We start from the raw sequence: 26,939 nt of genomic DNA, 5'->3' as shown, positions 1-26,939 counted from the left end.
TAGCTGTGGAGGCCAGGACACTGGGTGCATTTAAGGTGGAGGTTGATTGATTCTTGATTAGTCAGGACATGAAAGACTATTGGGAAGAAGGCAGACGAATGGTGTTAAGGGAAATGGCAGAGCAGACTCTACGGTCAAAGGGCTTAATTATGCTCCTATATCTTATGGTCTTATTTATTCCAGAAATGCAGATTTTATTTCAAATTTCCAGGAACTACATATTTCAGTGTTTAGAAGAGTTTCTAGCCTCTGTGCTCATGGGCAAGAAGTGACCAGAAGTTTATTCTTTCTAAATATAAATGACTTTAAAACCTAAACAAAATACTTACTGATTATCGAATAAAGGTGGAGGTTGTCTCACAGTCCTGTCAAAAGAATGAAAAACATTTTATGTTTCAATTTTGCAATAACTTTATTTAATCATTCATTCAGTTTGAAGTCTCATCCATTGGCATTATTTTGTATTCCTTATTACATGCAGATAATACAGTAAAGGCAAATTGCTTAGTATGCAACAGTGACATAATACACCTTGAGTATTGAAAAATGGCGCTGAGGTAAAAGAAATCTGTAGTTTTGTCTTTCGGTCTACTTGGACTTTATTTTTATTACAAGTGTTCTCAGGATATGGGGATTTCTGTTAAAATCGGCATTTATCACCTGATGCCTCTAAGACACAGGTCAAGAAGTTGGAGACTTTCTTGGTGCAATAACCTTGTCAGGTGACATGCAAATTTTAGGATAATGGCATAAAGAACAGTTTTAAGTGTTTGGGCTAGGTTTCCTTTCTGACATATGTAAAATGTCGTCAACATGTTTCATTACAGCTGCAGCCTGCAGAGGTCACACTTACTCTGTTATCACTGCTCTGTTATGGCAGCAGGCAGCCATAAGAGCACTGACTGTCAAGGGAAGATGGTTATACTCTTTTTTTCACAAAGATGAGTATTGTCTGTAAATGATAATTATTAAGAAAGTGCTAGAAACACTCAGAAGATGAGGCTGCATCTCCAGAGATAAACAAAATAAGCATTTCAGGACAGTGAAAGGCCTTAATAAAAGCTTATCATGCTGAGACATTAACTTTGTTTCAGTCTCTCACAGATGGTATTTTGTTGGCTGTAAGTTTCAGGAACTTCTGTTTTTATTTCAGAATTTCAGTTTCTACATATTTTGAGCTTAGAAATAAGAACTTCTGATCTCTGTGCCAATGGCAGAACAATCATTCTTTCTGGAAACAATATTTGTTTTGGAATAAGGAAGATACTTGCCTATGGAATGAAGGTGGAGACTCTCTCGGAATCCTGGTACAAGAATTAAATATTTTAAAAAATTTTATTTTAATTTTTTCAATAAATATATTCATCCATTTGTTAGTTCAGTTTCCAGTCTTATTCAAAAGTATTGCTTAATATTCCTCATCAGATGCAGATAATACTTTCACTTGTTATTCAATATGGTCCTTACATTTATAAAATCTGAATTTTGTATGTTTTTAAACTTATTTGTTTTTATTTTTATTAAAAGCATTCACAGGATATGGGAGGTTGCACCCTTAGGATAGATGCCAAGAAATTGGAGTCTCTTTTGGTGATGTGTGTGGTGCTGGCACCTAATCAGGTGACCTGTAGAAGTCAGGGAAGTGGAATAAGAAGATTTAAAAGTGCTTAGGACAGTTTTTATTCTGATGTGCACATAAATTCTTTACTCCATGATTCTCCATAACAACAGCCTGAAGAGGTCACATTGGTTCTGTCTTTGCTGCCATTAAGCAAGGATTTCCAACATCTGCAGAATTTCTTGGCTTAAAATAAATAATTTTCACCTTGACAGTCAAACATGGTCCTTCAATAAAGTAAAATCTGAATCACTGTTTTGATTTAAATGTATTCTAAGGAACCATCAGACTCCTGAATTAGCACAGGCATCTTCACTCACCTTAACACTAGACTGATCATTGAACATAGTCTATGGACTCACTTTCAAGGACTCTACAACCCATGTTCTCAGTATTATTTACTTTATTATTATTATTTAGTCTTTTGTATTTGTAGCTTGTCTTCTTTTGCTTGTCAGTATTTGTTTGTGTACAGCTTTTCATTGAATTGATTGTACTGTGAAAGCCTGCAAGAAAATTAATCTCAGTGTAGTATGTGACATACACATACTTTGTACAGACTTTGAGTTATTCTGGAATTTTATAATAGATTACTCTAAAAAAAGCCTATAAATAATCACTTCTGAATGCCTATAAATTGGAATTCTTAACCTGATGCTGTATGTAGTGCAGTGGCAATGAGCACAGTTAAAAGTCCTTTGGCTTTCATCCCAAGGCAACAAAGGGCTTTCATAGCAGCATGCCACTTCAGCTTTTTATGGCATGCCAGAATTGAAAGAAGTACTTTTCACCAGTGAATTTCAACCATAAATACAATAAGATGATGACTAGGAAATGTAGGAATATGGGAGCAGGAATGACTAATTCTGTATCACAAACCTACATTAAATTAAATGTAATTTTTATCTCATTAATTTTCCTTTTCTGTGCCTTTTCTCTTGAACACTTAACAAAAATATATCGATCCCACTCTTGAATACTTCAAACATTTGCAATTTAATTTTTAGAATTCTTTTAGCAAAATAAATGTCTACCCAATCATTGTAAACATATCAGCTGTCCCCTCATATATCTAATCTCTAATCTACTGAAATTTATCTCATGACAGTGATAATACCAATTACTTTTTTCCCAATAGTAAATTAGATTACAATTGACAAATGTATACAATACATGAAAAACTTGTCTTGCACACCGTCCATTTAAATCATTTCATTACAACACTGAATTGAGGTACTACAAGGTAAAACGATAATAGAATGCAGAATGAAGTGTTACAGTTACAGAAAAAGTACAGTGAAGGTAGATAATAAGGTGCAAGGTCATAACAAAATTGACTGTGAGGTCAAGAGTCCATCTTATCGTGATAGTCTTGTAACATCAGGAAATAACCTGTCCTTGAATCTGGTGGTATGCGCTTTCAGGCTTTTGTATCTTTTGCCTGATAGGAGGGAAGAGAAAAGAGAATGTCCAGAGTGTGTGAGGTCTTTGATTATGTTGGTTGATTTACAGAGGCAGTGAGAAGTGCAGACAGAGACCATGGGGAAAAGGCTGGTTTCTGTGATGTGCTGAGCTGTGTCCAAGACTCTGCTGTTTTCTTGTGGTCACGGGAAGAGTAGTTGTCTTAGCAGGGTACAATGCACCTGGAGGGTGTAATTTACAAGATGCATGAGTCTCTATAAATAAATGAATGAATGGGTCGGGTGCATGTTAAGATTGACAAGAGAAGCTCTTAAAATGCCTTTTTTTTGCAATGAGTTGACCTGCATTATGTTCCACATTCAAGTTTTCCAGATGCTACTCAGTTCTGGCAGTAAAGGAGTAAGAAGGGTTTCCTTTTGGAATGCAGGTCATAAGGTGTCACTTTAGAAATTTCTACAGAAGAAATATTGGACCTGATTAAATTATGTTGGCTTCATGTAAGTACCTTGATGTGTATGATTAGAAATTGAGACAGATGAGAGAAAAATAAATTGAACACTATGATATTTTCACATTTGGATAGTGTTCAAAACACACTGCATTACTGAACCAATGTTTATCTCTTCAATTTGTATTTGTTTCTTCCCAGATCTCAGGCATGTTGAAGCTGCTGATCTGCTCACAATTAATTGTTTTGCTGACATCCCTATCTACTCAGTTGGAACTACTGGTTCGAAGAAGAGGATCAGTTGCTATTCAGCAGCACATGGATCCATTAATTATATTATTGTCACCTGATATCATAAAGATTGTTGCTCCAGATTCTAGTATATGCAGTCTCTTGTGTCACATGCTAATCTACCCAATCACCATAAACTGAACTCAGCCATGTTGAGAAGCATCCATTATAAAGATGTTTGATCCTCAGTCACCCTCAGGCATTCCGAAAACAAACCTGACTGTTTCTACCAGCTGAGTGCGGAACAGAAACAAAGATAAATCGCAGTAGGCCATTTAGACCTTTGAGTCATTCCTACCATTTGATATAGTAATGATTGATCCTTTATTCTCAAAACAGTAAACTCTCATTGATCCAGTAATCATACATTTGGAATTATTGAGCAAACAGCAAAATTTTTATGGAAATAAGCTCAAATAGTGAATTTTATTTCGTGTTACGCAAAATGTAACATCCTCTATGAAGGTTTGGCACTTGGCATGCATATATCAACTACATCAGCTCTTCATCAACTACAGTTTTGCAATCAATACCATCATCCCCTCAAAATTAATCAATAAGCTTCAAGACCTTGGCTTCAATACACTCTTGTGCAATTGGAACCTCGGCAATATCTCCTCCACAATCTCCATCAGCGCAGGTGCACCACAAAGTTGTGTGCTTAACCCCCTGTTCTACTTGCTTTACACTTATCACTATGTGGCTAAGCACAGCTCCGATGACATATTCAAGTTTACTGATGACAGCATGGACAGAGATTGAAAATCTGGCTGAGTGGTGCCATAACAATAACTTCTTACTCAATGTCAGCAAGACCAAGGAAGCTGATTATTGACTTCAGAAGGAGGAAACCAGAGGTCCATGAGCTAATCCTCATCAGATGATCAGAGGTGGAAAGGGTCAGCAACTTTAAATTCCTCATTGTTAACTTTTCAGAGGGCATGTTCTGGGCCCAACACATAAGGGCAATAATGAAGAAAGCACAGCAGCATCTCTACTTCTTTAGGAGTTTGTGTAGATTCGGCATGATATCGAAAACTCTGAGAAACCTCTATATACAAGTAGTGAAGAGTATATTGACTGGCTGCAGCACAGCCTGGTAAGGAAACACCAATGGTCTTCAACAGAAAATCTTACAAAAAGTAATGGTTTTGACTCAGTCCATCACAGGGAAAGCCCTCCCAACCACTGAGCACATTTATACAACGTGTTGTTGCAGAAAAGTCGCATATATCACCACCCAGGTCATGCTCTCTTCTTTCTGCTGCCATCAGGAAGAAGGTACAGAAGCCTCAGGATTCACACCACCAGATTCAGGAACAGATATTACCTCTCAACCATCAGGTCATGAGCCAAAGGAGTTAACTTAGTTCAACTTCACCTGTTCAGTCACTGAAATGTTCCTACAACTTATGGACTCACTTTCAAGGACTCATCATCTCATGTTCCCAATATTTATTGTTTATTTATTTATTATTATTTATTTCTATTTGTATTTGAACAGCTTTTTGCATTTTGCACACTGGTTGAATGCCCAAGTTGGTATGATTCTATTATTGTTACTATTCTATTATTGATTTTGTGACTATGCCTGCAAGAAAATGAATCTCAGGGTTGCATTTAGTGACACATATGTAATTGGATAATAAATTTATTTTGAAATTTATAATGCTGAGTGTAATCATTCATTGGATTTATTTTTTCCTGCATGTTACATTCTTTAGCTTTGAAATAAATAATTGTCATGTAAAACATTATTTTAAAGGATAAGGGATAACATACAGACAACAGTTTATGCAAAGGCTTATGCAAAGAATACCAGTGTGCATTGTAGAATGACATGTTTTTCTAAATAATTCTCATGAAACTGGCACGATATATTCCCGAATCATGCCAGATCACTGGGAGCATGTTATTGCAGTTTTCCACTTTCTTTCCAAACCCTCTGTTTGAATACCATCAAGGTTGTGCTATATGGAGACTTACTGTGACTTCATTTGTAGTGTGGTTGCAAATGAGATTAAATATTGTACAATCACCTAGGGATACTTTAACCTTATATTGTAACTATCCTAGATGAAAGTTTGGCAGTAGTTTTCAAAACATCCATTAGGCTACACTTGAAGCAATTATCATTTCAAAACCTGGATACATCTGTCATACAAGAGAAGTCTTTTCCTGAGCAGCTGGTGTGTCATTGCCAGCAGAAGTGGAGGAAACCCGGCAGCCCTGCTGAAGGCCTATCTGTAACAACAGTGGCACACCAACCATTGAAGGGAGCTGGAGCCTTTGTCCTGTCCTGGTCAAGTGGTCTGACTCTCAACCAAAGATTGAACTGAATCTGCAGGTTGAGTCTTAGAAACAGGTGCCATGGTACATAAGACCATTCACGCCTGTTGATTTTATCCATACCCCTCATGATTTTATAAGATTTCTATGATGTGATCCCCCATTTTCCTGTGCTCTAACGAATAAAGATCCAGTGTGGTCTCTCCCTGTAACTCAGGCCCTCTTGTCCAAGACAGCATTCTTGTATATCTTTCTTGCACACTCTGCAAACTTGACAATGTCTTCCCTATAAAAGGGTGACCAAAACTATACACAGAAGTCCAAGAGTGGCCTCTCAAATGACTTGTATAACTGCAATGTAATGCCCTATTCCTAATATTGATGCCCTGACTGTTGAAGGTCAACATGCTTCATTGGAACAAGACACCTTAATTTTGAATCGTCAGTAAACTTGCTTACTGTGTCATCTAAATAATGATCACATCCAAATCATTTACATAAGAAATGAATTAACAGAGGATACAACACTGACCCAGTGGGGCACTCCATTAGTCACAGGCCTCCAACTGAAAAATCAACCTTCAATCATCACTGTTTCCTAGCATCTAACAAATTCCGAATCCACCTTGTTAGTTCCTCCCTAATCCCATGCAATTTAGCCTTCCAGCTCAGCCTGCATTTGGGACCTTGTCATAAGCCTTACACTGTCGTCCACATCCATTGCCCTACTTTCATCTATCCCTTTCAAAAAACTCTGAAAGGTTAATCTGACATAACTTTCCATGCACAAAACCATGCTATTCCCAATCAGGCCTGATCTCTATCACATCACCTTTCTGACGGTGCTCCCAAATTCTCAGACTCCCTAAATTCTCTCTCTTTTGGTTATTACATCATTGTCACATTAGCATTTCATTTTGCACTGATTCCGATTGCACAACCATGCTTGCACCATTCTGCCGTTTTGCACTTGTCACTGTCTTTAATGTTGTATTTATTATTATGTATCCTGTTTACTCTGTGAGCTTCATGTGCACAAGGCATTTCAGCACACCCTTATGTATATGACAATAAATTAAACTTAACTAAATTAGCTAAAAAAAATCCCACATCGCCATGTCCAGAATGAACTGCTTCTAAACCACTTACTGCATTGAGGGTGAAGGCAGCTTCATGCTGAAACAAAGCATAGAAGTAACATTGAGAATCTTGTGTTTGGGTTCTTCACATTCTATTGAAGTCTTTTGATTTCTTAAGTCAAATCAATTATCAAAATATGTTTATTAACACTATATCTAAAATAAGGGCTAGAGTTGAAATAATAATGCTGCCTATAGAAAGTTGATGGACTGAAAATCCCCAAACAAAAATCCAAGGATCACAAGGCCCATTTACCTTGTGATCATTTGAAACAGGCAGTATGGCATTGTGTGCTGCTAATTATTAGCAAAACCCGTGCAGTGCAGTTAGGACTAATGCAGTAGACGGGCTACATACATCTGCTCAACATTGATACTTACTGGCATTGCTTAAAGATAGCTTATAATGCTTAATGCCAGTCTCCATCTTCTAACAGGGAGCTGCATTGTAAATGGAATGGGTGTTAAGATCGCTTTGCATCTGATCTGGGAAAGAGAGAATGGTTGAAAATGGAGAAAAACAGGCACCCAGGTTGCAAAAGCTACACTGGAAGTGGGATCATAAGATTGTGAAGTCCTTGCTCATCCAGGACAATCAGAGAGGATTATTCTGTATTAACCCGAAAGTACAGTTCTTGGTCCATTGCCCTCTATGCCAAAGTGATTCAAGTGTTCATCAAGACACCTCTTAGATGCTGTCAGAGACCCAGCCTCAACCATTTGCTCAGGCATGGCATTCAAGGTACTCAGCACATTCTGAGTGATGGTGGTCTCCTTCACACCCCGTCTGAATCTCTTCCCCTTTGCTCTGGACCTACATCCTCTAGTTTTATCTATCTCTGATATGGGGAAAAGCTTCCTGCTATCAAATCTACCTATATAGGTCATAATTTTATATACCTTTATTATTTTATGTGTCTCTTAACCGCCACTGTTTAAAAGAGAAAAGACCTTCAGTCCACCAGAAGATTAAGGCAAATGGGATCCATGGAGAATTGGTTAATTCAGAATTGGCTTGTACATAGAAACCAGAGGCTAAGGTGGAGGGGTGCATGGGGGACTGTGGCCACGGTGTTCTGCAATGATTACTGCTGAAATCTACAGTATATGTAGATTAAATTTAGGTGTGATGATGAGTAAGTTTGCAGATGACACAAAAATTGGCAGAGTTGTGGATAGGGAGGAAGGTTGTAAAATGATTTAGCTGGATACAGACCAGCTGGAAATAGTCAATGAAAATTGCAGACAGAGTTCAATCTAAGCAAGTGTGAGGTGCTGCATTTTGAGAGGTAAAATATAAGAGGAAAGGCAGGATCTTTAGGAACATTCATTTGCAGAGGGATCTTGGGATGCAAGTCCATAGCCTCTATAAAGTGACAACACAAGAAGATGGGTGGTAAAAAAAAGGCATTCGTTGGTTGGGTTGTTGATTATAAAAGTCAAGAAAACATTGGAGTTTTGAATGCAGTTTTGGTCAACACACTACTGGATGGATGTGGAGGCTTTGGAAAGAGTGAAAATCTAAGCACTACATGCACTATTCTATATTGACAATTAGTGCAGTATATTTGAAATATTCATCATAAAATTAGTGGAAAGATGATATGATAAGGGATATTTAGTTATTTAGATTTACAGTACAGAATAGACCCTTCTGGTCCAATGAGCTGCACCACCCAGCAACCCACCTATTTAACCCTAATCTAATCACAGGACAATTTACAATGACCAATTAACCTACCTTTGGGCTATGGAAGGAAAATGGAGCACCCAGGAGAAACCCATGCAATCACAGGGAGAATGCACAAACTCCTTACAAACACTGCTGGAATTGAAGTCCAGAACACCCTGAGCTGTAATAGTGCCATGCTAGCCTCTATGTTACTGTAGTGCTAATCAATATATTTTATATATTGTTACATGAGAAATAAATAGAATAACATAAAACTTTGTCAAATCCTTTCTGAACATATCAGATGCATATGATGTAGGTTCAACTCGTAAGGGCAGGCTGGTCAGATACCTGGCTTACAGCCTTAGTTGTGCCATAGAATGCAAACTGCTCTTCTCTAATAAGCAAATGTATGCTGAGATCAGTTAGTCTTCAGATACATAGTGGGAAAATGGTTTTCAATGAGGCAACATAACTGGCTTTGGCTAAAGGTTGAGCAAAAGGCAAAAAAGGAAACATTCACCTACACGTTGCCTTGCATTACAATTCATTTTCACAAGGCCAACACCACTCCAATCATATCACATTGTTGAAGACCAACTTGGTGTGAATCAGTCACACATTGTAAGGGTACAGATAAAGTACCATCCTATTAAAGTGGTAGGCAAGTTGGAATCTAAAATTAGTATAAACATGATCAATCTCTTCATGAACTCCTTTGAGAGACTTATCTGAAATTCAGCTTGACACCTCCTTTCTCTATTGTAGAGAATATGTGGACTTTATCTATCAGTACCTAAATAATTTTCTTAAGCACCACAAACATTATGTTCCTAAATCTTTTCCAAGATTCAATATCTACGCCCAACTGAGAAGAATATGGAGGCAAGTCTGCACAACTGTACCTACAGTGAGTGACAATTCCCAAATCATTTTTTAAATATAACTTACTGGATGAAGACCCTAACTATATAAGCAATCTACCAAATTGGTACATAAAACAGTATAGCACCACAACAAGTCCTTTAGCCAATGTTGTGCCAAACTAATTAAACTAATGACACTTAACTCCCTCTGCCTACATACAGTATGATCCATAACACTCTATCCTTGCCAAATTCATGTTCCTATCTAAGAGTCTCTTACATACCTCTACCTGACCAAACATCACCCCTGGCAGCCCATCCTAGGCATCCACGACTGTATAAAAACTCTGCCCTGCACATCTTTGAACTCTCCCTATCCCACCCCTCCTTAAATGCATGCCTTCTAGTTTTAGACCTTTTGCCCTTGGGATAAAGATACTGACTAACTACTCTATCTATGCCTCTCATATTTTTATGAACTTTTGTCAGGTCTGTCCTCCGTTTCCGCTGTTCCAGAGAAAACAATGATAGATAGGTTTTCTAATATTCATCTTGTGAAGGAATAAGAATTACTTTTGTGTATGTTCTGTGACAATTGTGTATACTTGTATGTCATTAAAGGCAAGTTGATATGATATAGTTGCAGCAAAGTCATAATAGTGACAATTACAATTCTCAGTCTTCTTAGATTTCAGACACTGATGAAATAGTCATCAAGTGTGGGCAAGAAGTATTTGTAATTCTATCTCTAGCTACTATATGTCTATATTTCTGTTTTCTCTCAACTTGCACTAATGTTGTTATGTTTATTTTAATGTGTCATATTATTGAATTACATTAATTTATGTTTGTCATATTTGTAATGTACAATGCTGCTGCTGCAAAAGGCAAATTTTCCATGATATTTGTACCCTGGATATATACGAATATGACAATACATTTAAACTAAGTTCTCTGTATCTCCACCTTCGTCTGGAAGGGAAGGGGATGTAATTTCTGTCTCCAGGTTTATTTCTCCGCATAAGTAAGGTGGACAATTATAGCAGCTCACCTCCACTCCTGCTCCTGTTCTTCATGTTTTGCAATTTCCTCTCTTTCATGAAGTGAAACAAATCTATGATTTGGCTACATACCTGACACATGCACTGCATTTAGTGAGGCAACAATGAGGCTGACACACTGCACTGTTGTGAATGATGGCAGTAGATGTGTAAATAGGAAGAAATCAAAATGCCTGGACAATTGAAGCAGGTTGTTGCTGAATGTTTTGTAGATCCAATGAGGCATCAAATATGGAATGTTCAGTCAGTGTGTTTGAACTATGTAGTAGTAAATCAACAAATGTTTTCAGTGCTTCTGGCTTAGTTGGTTCATTAAAATGCTTCTTATACTTTACCTAAGATCAGGGCTCACCTCCTTGACTACTTCCAAAAATATCTCTCGGTAGGAGTTGCAAGTTTCTTCCCCTCACTACTGGAGTAAACTCTTCATGATTGTGCTCAGCAGTAACTTAATCACAGAACCAATCATTCATCCTAAGCATCTCCAATATCCCTAGGCCGTTCCTTTAAATACACTAAGACTGTCTCATGCACATCATGTCAGCCACATAATGTAAGGATATAAATCCTGGAAGTCAAAATGAATCAGCTCAAATGGAGTTGAGATTGTAAATTCTGGTCTGCTCAGTTGACTTCTAAGAAATACCACTCCAGTATTACTGCAGCCTCACTTCAACTAATGCTGGATCCATCGTCTCAATTTGGTAAATCACACCCTGACTGAATATACTTTCTACGATAAGAATACAGTATATTGTATACAGTGTCAGCCTATAGTTTAGTGACATCCGCACTGGACTTTGAGGCCAGTGGTCCAGGGTTTGAATCTGGCTGGCTCCTTGCATGATTTCTATCCGTGCTGGGTTGAGCATCAAACTAGCATCTTGGGCCTCATAAAAAAAAGACAAATGCTAAAGAAATGGCAAGGCTACTGCCCAATGTGCCACAAGCATAGAAAGGAACAACAACAATATTGTATACAGTTGAACAATATCACATACCATGACCACATTATATGTTATGCTCAGGTATTCTGACTATACCATACAACAGCTGACAAATTATTACACAGGAGTGTTACAAATGTTAAAATATCACTCCATAAAAAAAATTACATTGTACATTCAACATCAAGATAAACAATCAGCAATCACATTATCTTTACCTTTAATACGAGTTATCAACATATTGTACTCTTGTAACATCAAATTCCAATTTAATAGCCTTCAATTTTTGTTTTTCATCTTACTCAGAAACACTAACGGATTATGGTCGGTGTAAACAATAAGTGGGTTTTGAGTTGTACCAACATATACATCAAAATGTTCTAAAGCTAAAACAAGAGATAACAATTCCTTTTCTATTGTCGAATAGTTTCTTTGATGCTTATTAAACTTCTTAGAAAAGTAAGCTATGGGATGATCAACCTCATCACCCTCATTCCTTTTGCAGTAATACTGCTCCTGCAGTCTCATCGCTAGCATCTAATGAAAAAGGTTTTCCAAAGTCGGGTGCCTTCAGCACAGGTTGTTGACATATCATAGTTTTCAATTTTTCAAATGCTTCTTGACAAGGCACTGTCCATACAAACTTCTCATTCTTCTTCAAGAGGTTAGTTAATGGAAGGGCAATTTGAGTAACATTTTTGATAATATCCTACCATTCCCAGCAATCTTCTGAGAGTTTTTTTTCCCAGTTGGAGTGGAAATCTCTAAAATTGCCTGAACTTTTGCCTGAACTGGAGTTACCTTACCTTGACCCACAACATAACCAAGGTAAGTTACAGTGGCATGTCCAAATTCACTTTTAGCTAAATTAATACCGTAGTTAAGTTAGCTTTTGAAAGCCTTTCAAATAATTTCTCCACCACAATAATGTGTGCTTCCCAAGAATCATTTCCTGTCACTAAATCATCAATAGAAGCATCTGTATCTTTCAATCCCTGAATCACAGAGTTAATCATCCTCTGGAAAGTACCTGGGGCATTCTTCATCCCAAATGGAAGAACATTATATTCATATAACCCAGATGGGTTTACAAATGCAGATATCTCTCTACCTCTATCCGTTAATGGAACACACCAGTACCCTTTCAATAAATCAATCTTTGTAAGGAACTTTGCTTTTCCTACTTTATCTACACAATCATCTACTCTAGGAATTGGATACGCATCTGTTTTCGTTACAGCATTCACTTTCCGATAGTCTGTACAAAACCTACCATCTGGTTTTGGCACCATAACACAAGGTGAACTCCAATTCGAGTTAGAAGGTCGAATAATATTATTCTCTAACATATATTTAATTTCCTTCTCAGCAAGTTCACATTTTTCCATGTTCATCCTATATGGGTATTGTTTAATGGATTTGGCATCTCCAACATCTACATCACGTGAAGCTATTGTGGTCCTCCTAGGAACATCTGGAAACAAATCCTTATATTTAAAAATTAATTGCTTCATCTTTTTGCGTATAAGGAGAAGGTGGGAGTGGAGGATGCTATCACGTATTTGCTGCACAAATCCCTCTCTCACCTAGATGGGGTTAGTGGTGCTGTGAGGATTACATTCCTGGACTTCTCTAGTGCCTTTAACACCACCCAGCCCAAGATCTTAAGGCACAAACTAACGGAGATGGGAGTAGATTCTCACATGGTGGATTGGATAGTGGACTACTTGACAGATAGACCTCAGTATGTGCGGTTGGGAGACTGTAGGTCTGACACGGTGGTCAGCAGCACAGGAGCGCTGCAGGGGACCATGCTCTCTCTGGTCCTGTTCACCCTGTACACATCAGACTTCCAATATAACTCGGAGTCCTGCCATGTGCAGAAGTTCGCTGATGACACGGCCATAGTGGGGTGTGTCAGGAATGGACAGGAGGAAGAGTATAGGAAACTGATACAGGACTTTGTGATATGGTGCAACTCAAACTACCTGCGTCTCAATATCACCAAGACCAAGGAGATGGTGGTGGACTTTAGGAGATCTAGGCCTCATATGGAGCCAGTGATCATTAATGGAGAATGTGTGGAGCAGGTTAAGACCTACAAGTATCTGGGAGTACAGTTAGACGAGAAGCTAGACTGGACTGCCAACACAGATGCCTTGTGCAGGAAGGCACAGAGTCGACTGTACTTCCTTAGAAGGTTGGCGTCATTCAATGTCTGTAGTGAGATGCTGAAGATGTTCTATAGGTCAGTTGTGGAGAGCGCCCTCTTCTTTGTGGTGGCGTGTTGGGGAGGCAGCATTAAGAAGAGGGACGCCTCACGTCTTAATAAGCTGGTAAGGAAGGCGGGCTCTGTCGTGGGCAAAGTACTGGAGAGTATAACATCAGTAGCAGAGCGAAGGGCGCTGAGTAGGCTACGGTCAATTATGGAAAACCCTGAACATCCTCTACATAGCACCATCCAGAGACAGAGAAGCAGTTTCAGCGATAGGTTGCTATCGATGCAATGCTCCTCAGACAGGATGAAGAGATCAATACTCCCCAATGCCATTCGGCTTTACAATTCAACCGCCAGGAGTAAGATATGTTAAATTGCCGGGGTTAGGACTCAATGTACTTAAGTAAACTACTTAAGAACTTTTTAAAAGCTATTATTAATGCTTTTTGAGAGAGTGATTTAGATGCATATCATATTTTTACTGAGTTAAGTATTGTATGTAATTAGTTTGGCTACAACAAGTGTATGGGACATTGGAAAAAAATGTTGAATTTCCCCATGGGGATGAATAAAGTATCTATCTATCTATCTGCTGTTTCTGCTCTGGCTGTAAATGTGCTAATTTCTCACCAATATTTTCCAGAATGGTTGAGTTTGGTAACCTGACAGAAACAATGTCGGATTTAGACTGAGTTTCAGATGAATCATCTATTATGTTCCTAGTTAGAGCAGACTCATTATTAATTGCAACAGTCATAGTAGCAGACTGTTTCTCATAATATGGCTTTATCATATTTATATGACAAAGTTGAGTTGGCCTTCTATGATCTGGAGTTTTACCAAAGTCCAAAGTTTCACCAAGTCTATTAACAAGAGTCTTTCCTTTATAACTTAAGTTCTCTTTCGTGGCGTTAATGTCAATTCCCGTCGAAGATTTTTTTTCCCGGAGAATTTACGAAGCGAACAATGAAACAGCTTAAAGGCACTGACCTTTCCTTGGCGAAATTTTACCCGACCCTCTATTCTTCTGGCAGAATAGGAGTCATCAGGGCAAATGAATTTCTTCCGAATGAAGATTAAACAAGGTCGAGCCTGCTTTACCCGTCGAAATCGACTTCCCCGATTCTTCAGGGTCTCTGAATGTCGGTGAATTTTACTCTCCATGGCTGAACTGGCAGTATTAATGGCGAAACTGCCTGCAATAACCTTTTAAAACTTAAGGCAGAAAACAAAACTCCATTTTTAAACAAAACTGCGTCATAATATCAGAATACGCAGCAGCATGGTGCCACTGGTGAAGTCAACCACTGACTGCTCTGCGTCACAGGGAGCAGTCCTCCTTTTATACCCTGTTGAAAAAAACCTATCACATGACCTCTCACTGGCGGGAAAATGACGTCACTCCACCATCACAAGACCATTACCTTATCTCCAGCAGCACAACACCACGGTCACGTGACAAGTACATGATACCCACGAGTATGTAACAACATACACAGCTTCAATGTAATTCAGCCAAATCTTAACTTGATGCAGTTGTATTAAAATAGGTTATGCTATTACAAAGGGATTAAGAGCACTTGTATTATCCACCTGATCATTCCATTTACTACTTACACTGAAGAAGGAATACCTATGGAAGTGTTGTCTCTCTGTGCATTGTTCACTTCATCACGCCACTGAAGAATGGAAGCCCTAAAGTGTAGAACACAACAAAATATGGAAAAGAAAATAATGTGTATTTTGCAGATGGCAAATTTATTCCATATGACTTAACCCTTCCCCCTCATTGACCTTGTCAATCTGGAACTGTTATTGCCAACTTTCCATATAATGCTCTGTCATTTTCTTATATGATCTCGGCTCTTTAGGCCAAGCATATATGAGAATAAAATGGTTGGACAGTAAAACTACAAAGAGTACAGAAAAGGCAGCAAATTTTGCAGAAGAGTATTGTGAAATAAATTTTAAAACAATGGGGGCGGGGAGAGGAGGGAGGGGATGGGAGTGAGAGAGATTTGTTGAATACTACAATTCATGGGAAAAATAGGGAAAAATGTTCTAAAACTAAGTCACCAGAGAAGGTGAGAAGTGATAAGATATTATGATATGGAGAAAGACTGATGAATGGGTGGAAAAAATATGAAAATATTAGCAACAGTATCATGGAAATAGAGGACTATGAAACTGTTGTATTACATTAGATCTGGGGAGAAAATAGAAGTTGAAAGAACTGGATGAAAAAATAAGACAAGAACAGAAAAAGAAAGAGTAATTCTAGAATTAGAAGGAAGCTAGGGTGGAACTTAAGAATGGACTTGAAAGGATGAGTAGGCCTTTGCAAGCTATTCTATACATACCTGAAGAACAGGAGGATGACTAGAGTAAGGGTAGTACTGATAAGGAATAGAAGAGGTAACATGTGCCTAGAGTCAGAGGAGGTCCTAATGAATACTTTGCTTCTGTATTCATCAGTGAAAGAGACCTTGATTTTTGTAAGGACAGCATAATAAAGGCTGATATGCTAAAACATATTGACATTAAGAAAGAGAATGTGCTTGAACTTTTGAAAAACATTAAGATAAATAAGTCCCTGGGTCCAGATGGGATATACCCAAGGTTACTAGAGAAAGTGAGTGAAGAGACTGTTGGGTCTTTGGCAATGATTGATGACTAAGTTTGGTGGTGTTGTGGATAGTGTAGAAGGTTGTTGTAGGTTACAACAGAACATTGATAAGATGCAGAGCTAGGCTGAGAGGTGGCAAATGGAATTCAATCCAGAAAAGTGTGAAGTACTTTATTTAGTAAAGTCAAATTTGAAGGCAGAGTACAGAGTTAATAGCCTGATTCTTAGCAGTGTGGAGGAAAAAAAGAATCTTGGAATCCATGCCCATAAATGTCTTAAAGTTATTGTGCAAGTTGATAGGGTTCTTAAGAAGGCGTATAGAGTTTAGCCTTCATTAGTTGGGGGATTAAGTTTGAGTTGTGAAGTAAAATTGCAGCTCTATAAAACCACCTGTTAGTACTGTACACACTTAAAATATTGTGCTTAGTTTTGTTTGCCTAATTATAGGAAGGGTGTGAAGATTTAGAGAGGGTGCAGAGGAGATTTACCAAGATGGTGCCTGGATTAAAGACCATGTCTTATAGAGAGAGGTTAAGTGAAGAAAGGCTTTTCTCTTTGGAGTGAAGAAATATGAGAGGTGATGTGATAGAGGTATACAAAATGATATATACAGATTGACTTGACAGCCTTTTCTCAGGGCAGAAATGGCTAATACAGGAGGACATAATTTTAAGGGATTGATAGAAAGTGTCAGGGTGAAGTCAGAGGTATGTCATTTACACAGGGTGGTAGATGCATGGAACACATTGAAGGGGTAGTGGCAGAGGCAGAGACATTAGGATATTTAAGAGACTTAGATAGGCACATGGATGTTAGAAAAAACGGAGGGAAGGGTTAGAATGATTTTAGAGTAGGTTAAAAGGTTGACACAATATTGTCATCTAAGGCCCTGTACTGTGCTGTAATGTTCTATGAAAGACAACCAGAGATTAAATAGAAAACATAATGATAGCAGCAACATTTAAATAATATTCAGAGTGAATGAGATAGAGGCAGAAAAGTGAGAAAAATACAAAGATAAAGGACACAAATATATTTGATGTACATAATAAATGGCAATACAGTGTTTTCTGGTTAATTGGGACACATCAGGACCAGTACATTTTGGCCCAATTAAGCAGCTGCTTCAATTAGTCAGTTTTAAGGAAATAGTTAAAAGGTATAAAAAAAGACAAATAACCATTTAACGGAGTAACAAATTATGTATTTAAATGAAATACAGTACAAATTAGAAGACTATCAATACTACTACAGTACTATAAAACTTTGTATTAGTTCCTATTAGTTGGTTTGGTGGTTGTCCGTCATATCCAACAATGACAGGTAACCTGTGCAGGAGAGTTTGTAAAGTGGAAATGCCATTGCATTGGGACAGTTCCACACTTTCGACCTCGGAAGTTCAGGTCTAGTGGTACAAAGGTCATCACAACTAGGGTCTTCCCTGGTTGCAGTGGTTGACCATGATTTCTTTTGTGCCTTGTCATGCCCTTTGCTCTCCACAGGACATTGCAGAACTGCCTTCCTGGCATTGGATCTTATTGTAGATCGCAACTACCCAGTCTGCTGGAGCTGACTTTGCAGGCTAGGACAGGCATGTCCCTATTTCACCAGGGTAGAAGGCCCGCTGGCTATCCTAACCTGCTATAGCCCAGCTGTCAAAGCGATGTGCCAGGCTGTGCCTGCTGTCTCATGCAAACAGCTCCCTGGAGCCACAGGTGACAGCTGAGTGTATGCTCTTTTGATTGACTGTAAATTAACAAAATCAGCAAAGACACCTAGTGTAGATAATTGGCTGCCTTTATTCAATTTTCAACAACTGTATCCTTCAAATCTTCAATTACATTGTAACATTTATGATGATTGTTGATACTTTCAAATTCTCTGTAGCTCTTAACTTGTTGAAGCAGTCAAATCATTTCATTTTCTCTCCCAGTCATTTCTGGCATCTCCAAGCCTCAATGTTTGAAACTGCACTGAGCAAAACAGTTCAGAATTGTCTTACTGCTTATTTCTTGCCAACTATCATTAACAAGAATCACTGCTTTTTAAAAAGAAGCACATGCAACTAAAGCTATTTAAAAATTGTTTGATAACTGGATTAACAATTGATTTAGGCAAATGGCAAGGAAGTGCAGATCCAAGAAGTGCAGAGATGGAGAGATTCTTATTAGAGTTCAGCTCCATTGTGACCCATATTGGGCAATCAGACTGATTATAAAAGTAAGACCAAAAGATAAGATGACGTATGTTGGCTGTCCAGTAATGTAAACAAAAATTGGACAAGACCATACCACCTACCCTTCTTGGTTTTTGAAGATGAACTTTATTTAATCTGGGACATTTGCCCTTCCATAGATGGGATGAAATGATAGAATCTAACGAATCAAAAAAATCTTTAGAAATAAAAATTGGTAAAGATTGAAATAAGTATAAAAATTTAGGAAGGATATACATTTTAACAACATTAATTTGACCTATCAGAGACATGGACAAGGGTGACCACTGTGCTAAACTCTGTTTTGTATGATTTAAAAGATTAGTAAAATTTTCTCCAAAAAGACACTTATAATTTCTTGTTACTGTAATGCAAAGGTAAGTAAATTGATTATTTACTACTTTAAAAGGAAGGTTATAAAATTCTAGTAATTGGTGCTTCTCTATTTATTGGAAAGAGTTCGCTCTTATGTAAATTAAGTTTGTATCCGGAAAGCTGGCTAAATTTGTTAAGGAGTGTAAACACTGGGGATAAGAAGGTAGTCGGGTTTGATATAAAAATTAAAAGATCATCAGCATAAAGAGAGACTTCATGCTCAACAACCCCCCCAATTCCCCGTCAATTCAGCACAACTTCAAAATGCAATCGCCAGTGGCTCTACAGCCAAATCAAAAAGTAAGGGACTTAAAGGACACCCTTGCTGGGTGCCACGTTTAAGATTAAAAGGTTGGGATTGCTGAGAATTAGTCAAGACAGAAGCAGTGGGGTGTGAATATAACAATTTAATCCACATAATAAAGCTTTGTCCAAAATCAAATTTTTCTAAAACTGCAAAAAGATAATTCCACTCCACACGATCAAACGCTTTCTCTGTATCTAGAGAAATGACACATTCCTTGCCATTTGCCTAAATCAATTGTTAATCCAGTTATCAGACACACTCTGAGAATATGGGCTCAGTTCAGAAAATATAACGGTTTTTCTGCCTCTAGTCCTATTCTACATAATCATCTTTTTCAGCCTTTTATGCAGGATTTAACATTTCTGGACTGGCAGAGAAAGGGCATTAGATGCTTTGAAGATCTTTTCATAGATAAGTGCTTTGCATCTTTTGAACAATTGTCTGTAAAGTTTGGTCTACCTAACACTCATTTCTTTAGATATCTCCAAATTAGACATTTTATCAACCCTTTAATACCAAACTTTCTTGAGGTACCCATTAAAAATGTTGTGGATTTGTTTCTTTGTATGAATCCATTGGGTAAAGGTTTAATTTCTACTATTTGAGACCCTAAGGTCTCGGCCCGAAACGTTGCCTGCTCGCTTCCATGGATGCTGCCCGACCTGCTGAGTTCCTCCAGCATGTTTGTACATGTTATACTTTGTGTTTACGATTGATAATGCTGTATTTGGAGTGTTACATCCAGTGCTAGTCACCCCAATGCAAGAAGGATGTGGAGGCTTTGGAGAGCATGTAGAAGCTGTTCACCAGAATGTTGCCTGGATAGAATATTAGCTATAAGAAGAGTTTGGATAGACTTGGATTTTTTTCCTCTGGAGTATGGGGAGACTTGCTAGATGTTACAAAATTATGAGAGGCTCAGATAAGGTAGATAGTCAGTCTTTTTCTTCAGGCAGAAATGTCAATATTACAAGGCTTTATGGTGATAGGGAGAAAATTTAAGGGAGATGTGTTTTTTTACACATATAATGTAAATGTGTTACAAGGGGACATGGTGGAAACAGATATGATAGTAGTATCTAAGAGACATTTAGGTAGATGCATGAACATGAAGCGAAAGGAGGATACCAATCATGTGCAAGTAGATGGGACTAGTCTGTTAATCTGTCATTTTGGTTGGCACAGAGATCATGGGCCAGAGGTTCTGTTCCTGTGTTGTTCTGTTCCATGTTTAAACTTCCAAAAAGACTGATTACATAAACCCAGCTTTATTATTTACACTAACCTGGGAGCATATATCATGCAGGATGTATCAACTGGCCTTATGTTACTCCTGATTTGAAAAGGAGATCTATATTCCAAAACACAAAAAGGGAAACAACGTTAATTAAGTATTTGTTGGATTTTGCGAAATTTACAAACTTAAAGTAACATTGCTTTAGGAATTTAAGCATTTATCTTGAGTCATTCTTAAGTAGGTGCTATTCTCTCAGTAATCATATTCATGTGAAAGATGCCAGCAAGTGTGGCTGACCCCCAACAACTTCAATATACAACTATATTTTTCTGTAAATACTGAACAAAACAGGACCATTCAATGAAAGTAGATGAGGAGTTTTAGAATAAAAATAAGTGTATTCTCTTCTACTTGCAGAGTGTGCATTTTATGTATGTTTACATGCACATGAAAACACTCACAAAAACAAGATTGTGAATAGAATCTTATACAACTTGATTCTGTATTATGGAGTTCTAGCTGCTGATCGACTATTTTTGACTATGGTAGTCTTGCATTTTTTTAAAAACATGGGTACCATGTATTTTAAGTGTAAGTGAAGATCACCCGTTTTGTGTATGGCATTGTTCATTCTGACCTAACTCTGACCGTTGTTCATTCAGAGCCCACTGCTCTACTCTCTTTATATTCATGACTACTTGGCTAAGCATAGCTCAAATATCATCAATAAATTTGTGAATGACACCACTTTTGTTGGTAGAATCTCAGATTACGATGAGACGGCTCACAGAAGTGAGAATATCAGCTGGTTGAGTGGTGTCACAGAAGCAACCTTAGACTCAATGTCAGCAAAACTAAGGAACTAATTATGGACTTCAAGAAGGGGAAATCCAGAGAATACACATCAGTCCTCATTGAGGGGCCAGTGGTGGAAAGGATGAGCAGTTTCAAATTCCTTGGTATCAATGTCTCTGAGGCTCTATCCTGGGTCCAACACATTGATGCAATCTCAAAGAAGGTATGCTAGCTGCTCTATTTGATATGTCATCAAAAACTTTAACAAAGTTTTATAAATGTACAGTGGAGAGTATCCTGATTGTGTCACAGCCTGGTATAGACGAAGCCTCCAAAGTTCAGGATTGCAAGAGGCTGCAGAGGTTATAGATTCAACTACAGTAGCTCCATTATTGGCATAACACTTCTTGTTCTTGAGGCTTCACTTCTGGGATTGACCTTGAGTGTGATCTCCTCTTACTACCACTTGAGTTATAGAGTTGGTGGCTAAATTAGGCCCATGCAATACAAGACCTTTCTTCTCACTAAGCTATCTGAATTACTGTGTCCCTTTCACAGGCTGAAAACAGAAATAATGATGTTGAATTTAGCAGCACTATACCAGTGTTCTATTTTTGAGCACTTAGAAGTTGATAGATTAATTACAGAGTTAAATTAGACATCTCAACTGCCCATAAGGTACAAATTCAGTTACACTGAATTACACAGTAGAAACACACACAAAATGCTGGAGGAACTGACCTGTAAGTTGCCATGCCGCTTGATCCACTACCTTTCTCTTCATACATGTATTCATCAGGAGTGTCAAGGCTTGAAGACCTAAAAGATGAAGATAAAATAGAACACAAAGAAAAATGCGTGGAAAGAACATATAGCCTGTATAACTGATCTGAGAAAGAATACTGATGCAGGTATTTATTTTATCAATCATGAAAATATATTTATAAGTTTATATTCAATGTTCCAAATATCTTAAAGTAGGATTGTTCCCACATTTGTTCAAAAAAGAAACTTGTGTTCATTTCATATATCACTACTTCTCAAAGAACAATAATTCAAAGCTGTGATGGATATTCACTGTCCAGGTCCACATTCAGGGTGCCTCTCTTTTTTGCCAAGCTCAGTTTTCTAAACACAGCAGCAGACACTTCTAGAGATGAAATTGTTGCTTTTAAGTGAGTTAAACTTCCAACCAATAGCTTTTGTTCAACTGCTTGTTGTAAACGGGAGCCAGTCTTCAGTTCTTAATGTAAATGGAAACAATTCTCACCTTGAAGTTAATAGGACACTTTTGCAAATAAGCATTGCCTATAGAGCAAATGCAAGAAAATCTGCAGATGCTGGAAATCCAAGCAACACACACAATATGCTGGAGGTACTCAGCAAGTCAGGCAGCATCTATGGAAAAGAGTAAACAGTCAACGTTTTGGGCCGAGACCCTTCATCAGGGCAGCAAAAAAGATGAGAAGTCAGATCAAGAAAGTGGGGGGGGGGAAGGAAGTTGTACAAGATGGTAGGTGATAAGGTGCTACAGAGCCTTGCTGGCTCACAGCAACTGGCTCATTGCTGAAGAAGTGCAGTAAAAGACAATGTGTTATTTAATTCAGCTTGTAGAAAACCAGACAACGCTGGCTAAGTTATTTAGTTCAAGGAAGCTTGCAAATTGGATTGATATAATGACTTAGTATATCAAATAGCTGATCTGTTAATAGTTGGAAGGTTGTGTAATCAGGGAGTCAGCTTCACAGCATCAATTATGAGTACCTGGAACACTGACTCAAGAATTTTTAGACCTTTTGTATCAAAAGGTATCTGAAAAAAATATCATATGTGTGTGAAGTTACCCAAGTGGCAGTGAAACAGTATAAATGTAGAACAGTCCAGGATTTTTAGGACTGGTTAAGGAACATCAAGAAAATGACAGAAACATAGAGTGAATTAGACTCTGTCTTTGATTTCTGTGAGGAGTTTATTGGTATCATTTTTTTAGCTTATAGGTATAGTACCTATGTTTTGGAAATCCTCTGTGTTTTAGAAGTGATTTGTAATTTTGAAGTATTTTATAAGCTAAAAAGTTTTGTGAGTCTGTGAGTTTTAAATGGGTTTTAAGGATTTTCTTTTGATTTAAATGCATGTTGTATCAAACAAAAAGAACAGTGTTTAATTTACTTGGTTAGCTGGAAATACTTCCTCCTTGGTAAGGAGGGGGACCCACCACTCAAATGGCATGTACTGGCAACTAAACTCACTTTGGAGGATAAACAGAGAAGTGTTTGAAAAATGGGTAGTTACCCTTTAGTGAGGGTAGCTGTAGCTCTGTACAGTATCTTTGTTTCAGTTTAGATCTTTGTAGTCAGCAAAACCAATACCGTCACAAAGCAAAGTACTTACAGTTTGATATCATTTTGATTTGAACATTCATAAAAGAGCTCTCCAAACTGCAGCCCTACTTAGAGAATTGATGCTTATCAGTTATGGGGTACTTTCTCCTTGATCTTACAGATTTTCACCACATTCTGAAGGCCAAAATTATTTCATAGACGGTATTCAGAAAACTGTACATACTTATAAACTATAGACATGGTTTTCAACACAGGTATTTCACTTCATAAACTAACTTTGCCTCACCTTATTTTGCCACTAATACTGACCTGTGATTATAACTGTAGTCAGTTGTTCCATCTTCGTCCGGATACGTTGTTTCATCAATGGGCATTTGACTGGAAAATCTACATTGTAAACAAAATAAGACAAAGATAGAAGAAAATGCAATTTGTGAAACTGAACAGTTCACTTTATTTTCCACACTGAATTGATTTATTGTTTGAGTGCTTAAATAAACCAGACTTGATAAGAGAGAATTCTATTACAGTAGTTTTCCCTCCTTTCCTCAATGAAAAATAAGGCTGCTGAATTACACTGTAATTGCAATATCTAAATATTTCACAGATATAAAAGCTATATTTACACATCAAATTCCTTTAATACATGAGTCAGCAGGATTAAATGAACATCGGCGCAAGTTTTATAAACGAAACATTCTAAATTTAAATAAGAATCAGAATCAGATTTATTATTACCGGCATGTGCCGTGAAATTTGTTAACTTAGCAGCAGCAGTTCAATACAATACATAATCTAGCAGAGAGAGAAAAATAAATAAAACATCATAATAAATAAACAAGTAAATCAATTATGTATATTGAATAGATTATTTAAAAATGTGCAAAAACAGAAATACTGTATATTAAAAAAGTGAGGTAGTATCCAAAGCTTCAAAGTCCATTTAGGAATTGGATGGCAGAGGGGAAGAAGCTGTTCCTGAATCGTTAAGTGTGTGCCTTCAAGCTTCTGTATCTCCTACCTGATGGTAACAGTGAGAAGAGGGCATGCCCTGGGTGCTGGAGGTCTTTAATAAAGGACGCTGCCTTTCTGAGACACCGCTCCCTAAAGATGTCCTGGGTACTTTGTAGGCTAGTGCCCAAGATGGAGCTGACTAGATTTACAACCTTCTGCAGCTTCTTTTGGTCCTGTGCAGTAGCCTCTCCATACCAGACGGTGATGTAACCTGTCAGAATGCTCTCCATTGTACAACTATAGAAGTTTTTGAGTGTATTTGTTGACATACCAAATCGCTTCAAACTCCTAATAAAGTATAGTTGCTGTCTTGCCTTTTTTATGACTGCATCAATAGGCAGATCCTCAGAGATCTTGACACCCAGGAACTTGAAGCTGCTCACTCTCTCCACTTCTGATCCCTCTATGAAGATTGGTATGTGTTCCTTGGTCTTACCCTTCCTGAAGTCCACAATCAGTTCTTTCGTCTTACTGACGTTGAGTGCCAGGTTGTTGCTGCAACACCATTCCACTAGTTGGCATATCTCACTCCTGTACGCCCTCTCGTCACCACCTGAGACTCTACCAACAATGGTTGCATTGCCAGCAAATTTGTAGATGGTATTTGAGCTATGCCTAGCCACACAGTCATGTGTATAAAGAGAGTAGAGCAGTGGGCTAAGCCCACACCCGGGATGCACCAGTGTTGATCGTCAGCGAAGAGGATATGTTATCAACAATCCGCACAGACTATGGTCTTCCGGTTAGGAAAGTCAAGGATCCAATTGCAGAGGGAGGTACAGAGGCCCAGGTTCTGCAACTTCTCAATCAGGATTGTGGGAATGATGGTTTTAAATGCTGAGCTATAGTCAGTGAACAGCATTCTGACGTAGATGTCTGTGTTGTCCAGGTGGTCTAAAGCCAGGTGAAGAGCCATGGAGATTGCATCTGCCATTGACCTATTGTGACAATAGGCAAATTGCAATGGGTCCAGGTCCTTGCTGAGGCAGGAGTTCAGTCTAGTCATAACCAACTCTCAAAGCATTTCATCACTGTTGATGTGAGTGCTACTGGGCGATAGTCATTAAGGCAGCCCATATTATTCTTCTTTGGCACAGGTATAATTGTTGCCTTTTTGAAGCAAGTGGGAACTTCTGCCTGTAGCAGTGAGAGGTTGAAAATATCTTTGAATACTCCTGCTAGTTAGTTGGCACAGGTTTTCAGAGCCTTACCAGGTACTCCATCGGGACCTTTTGCCTTGCAAGGGTTCACTCTCTTTAAAGACAGTCTAACATTGGCTTCTGAGACAGAGATCATGGGGTCATCAGGTGCGGCAGGGAGCTTCACAGCTGTAGTTGTGTTCTCCCTTTCAAAGCATGCATAGAAGGCATTGAATGAAGCTCTACTTAGTTCATCATAAAATGTTGACACATAAAAAATTCTATCAATCTGAATGAAAGCCTAAACCAAACATCGAAGATAAGAAAAAACTCTAATTGGCCTGTTCTTTAACACCATAAGCAATAGCTCTATACTCCTCAGCCAGGGGAGACATGCTCTCTATATCTGCTCCCACAGCCCCACTCAAAAGTTGAATATTTCAACAAGGCAACTTCTTTTAATGTTTTATTATGTAATTGTGTCTGCTTATCCAGCTGTTTTAAATGTAAAATAATTTAGAACCTCACTGAACATGTTCTGAACAACTTATAGTATAAAGAACAGGTTACATTTTTTCAGACATCCTTAAATTGATTTTTCCCAATAACCCAAAGAGTACACAAAAATCTCTTGACATGGTACCATACCTCTAGTATTATAATCAACGGTATGAAAAAGAACTTAAAAAGAAAGATAAATTATTTAAAGTGAAAAGAAAAAAATAGTTCTGCTGTTCTTAGGGATGAATGTATGCATGCATGTCAGATACTTGAATTTAATATTATTGGACCTCAGGGGCAGCTGTACATCCAAAACTCTAATGGCAGAGTTTTGAAGCATCCCATAACACTTGAATTATGAAAAAACTGCCATGTCCTCATATGCCATGGTAGTTTATTTATCCATATTCTCTACAG

At 38.0% G+C, this 26,939-nt stretch overlaps 1 protein-coding gene across 1 annotated transcript in view; it reads right to left on the bottom strand.

The window, feature by feature from the left end:
* The window catches only part of LOC140730158 (uncharacterized), a 54,886-nt gene extending 30,644 nt beyond the window's left edge, over window positions 1–24,242 (bottom strand). The window contains exons 1-3 of the mRNA XM_073050288.1: window positions 24,178–24,242; window positions 22,268–22,345; window positions 330–365 (exon numbers count right to left, since the gene is read on the bottom strand). Of these exons, the coding sequence (XP_072906389.1) occupies window positions 330–365; window positions 22,268–22,345; window positions 24,178–24,242 (179 nt within the window). The remainder of the gene's footprint in view (window positions 1–329; window positions 366–22,267; window positions 22,346–24,177) is intronic.
* Between the last annotated feature and the right edge of the window lie 2,697 nt (window positions 24,243–26,939).

This window comes from Hemitrygon akajei, chromosome 7 (assembly GCF_048418815.1).
Source record: "Hemitrygon akajei chromosome 7, sHemAka1.3, whole genome shotgun sequence".
Classification (NCBI taxonomy): domain Eukaryota; kingdom Metazoa; phylum Chordata; class Chondrichthyes; order Myliobatiformes; family Dasyatidae; genus Hemitrygon; species Hemitrygon akajei.
This window is presented reverse-complemented; position numbering and strand designations above follow the sequence as displayed.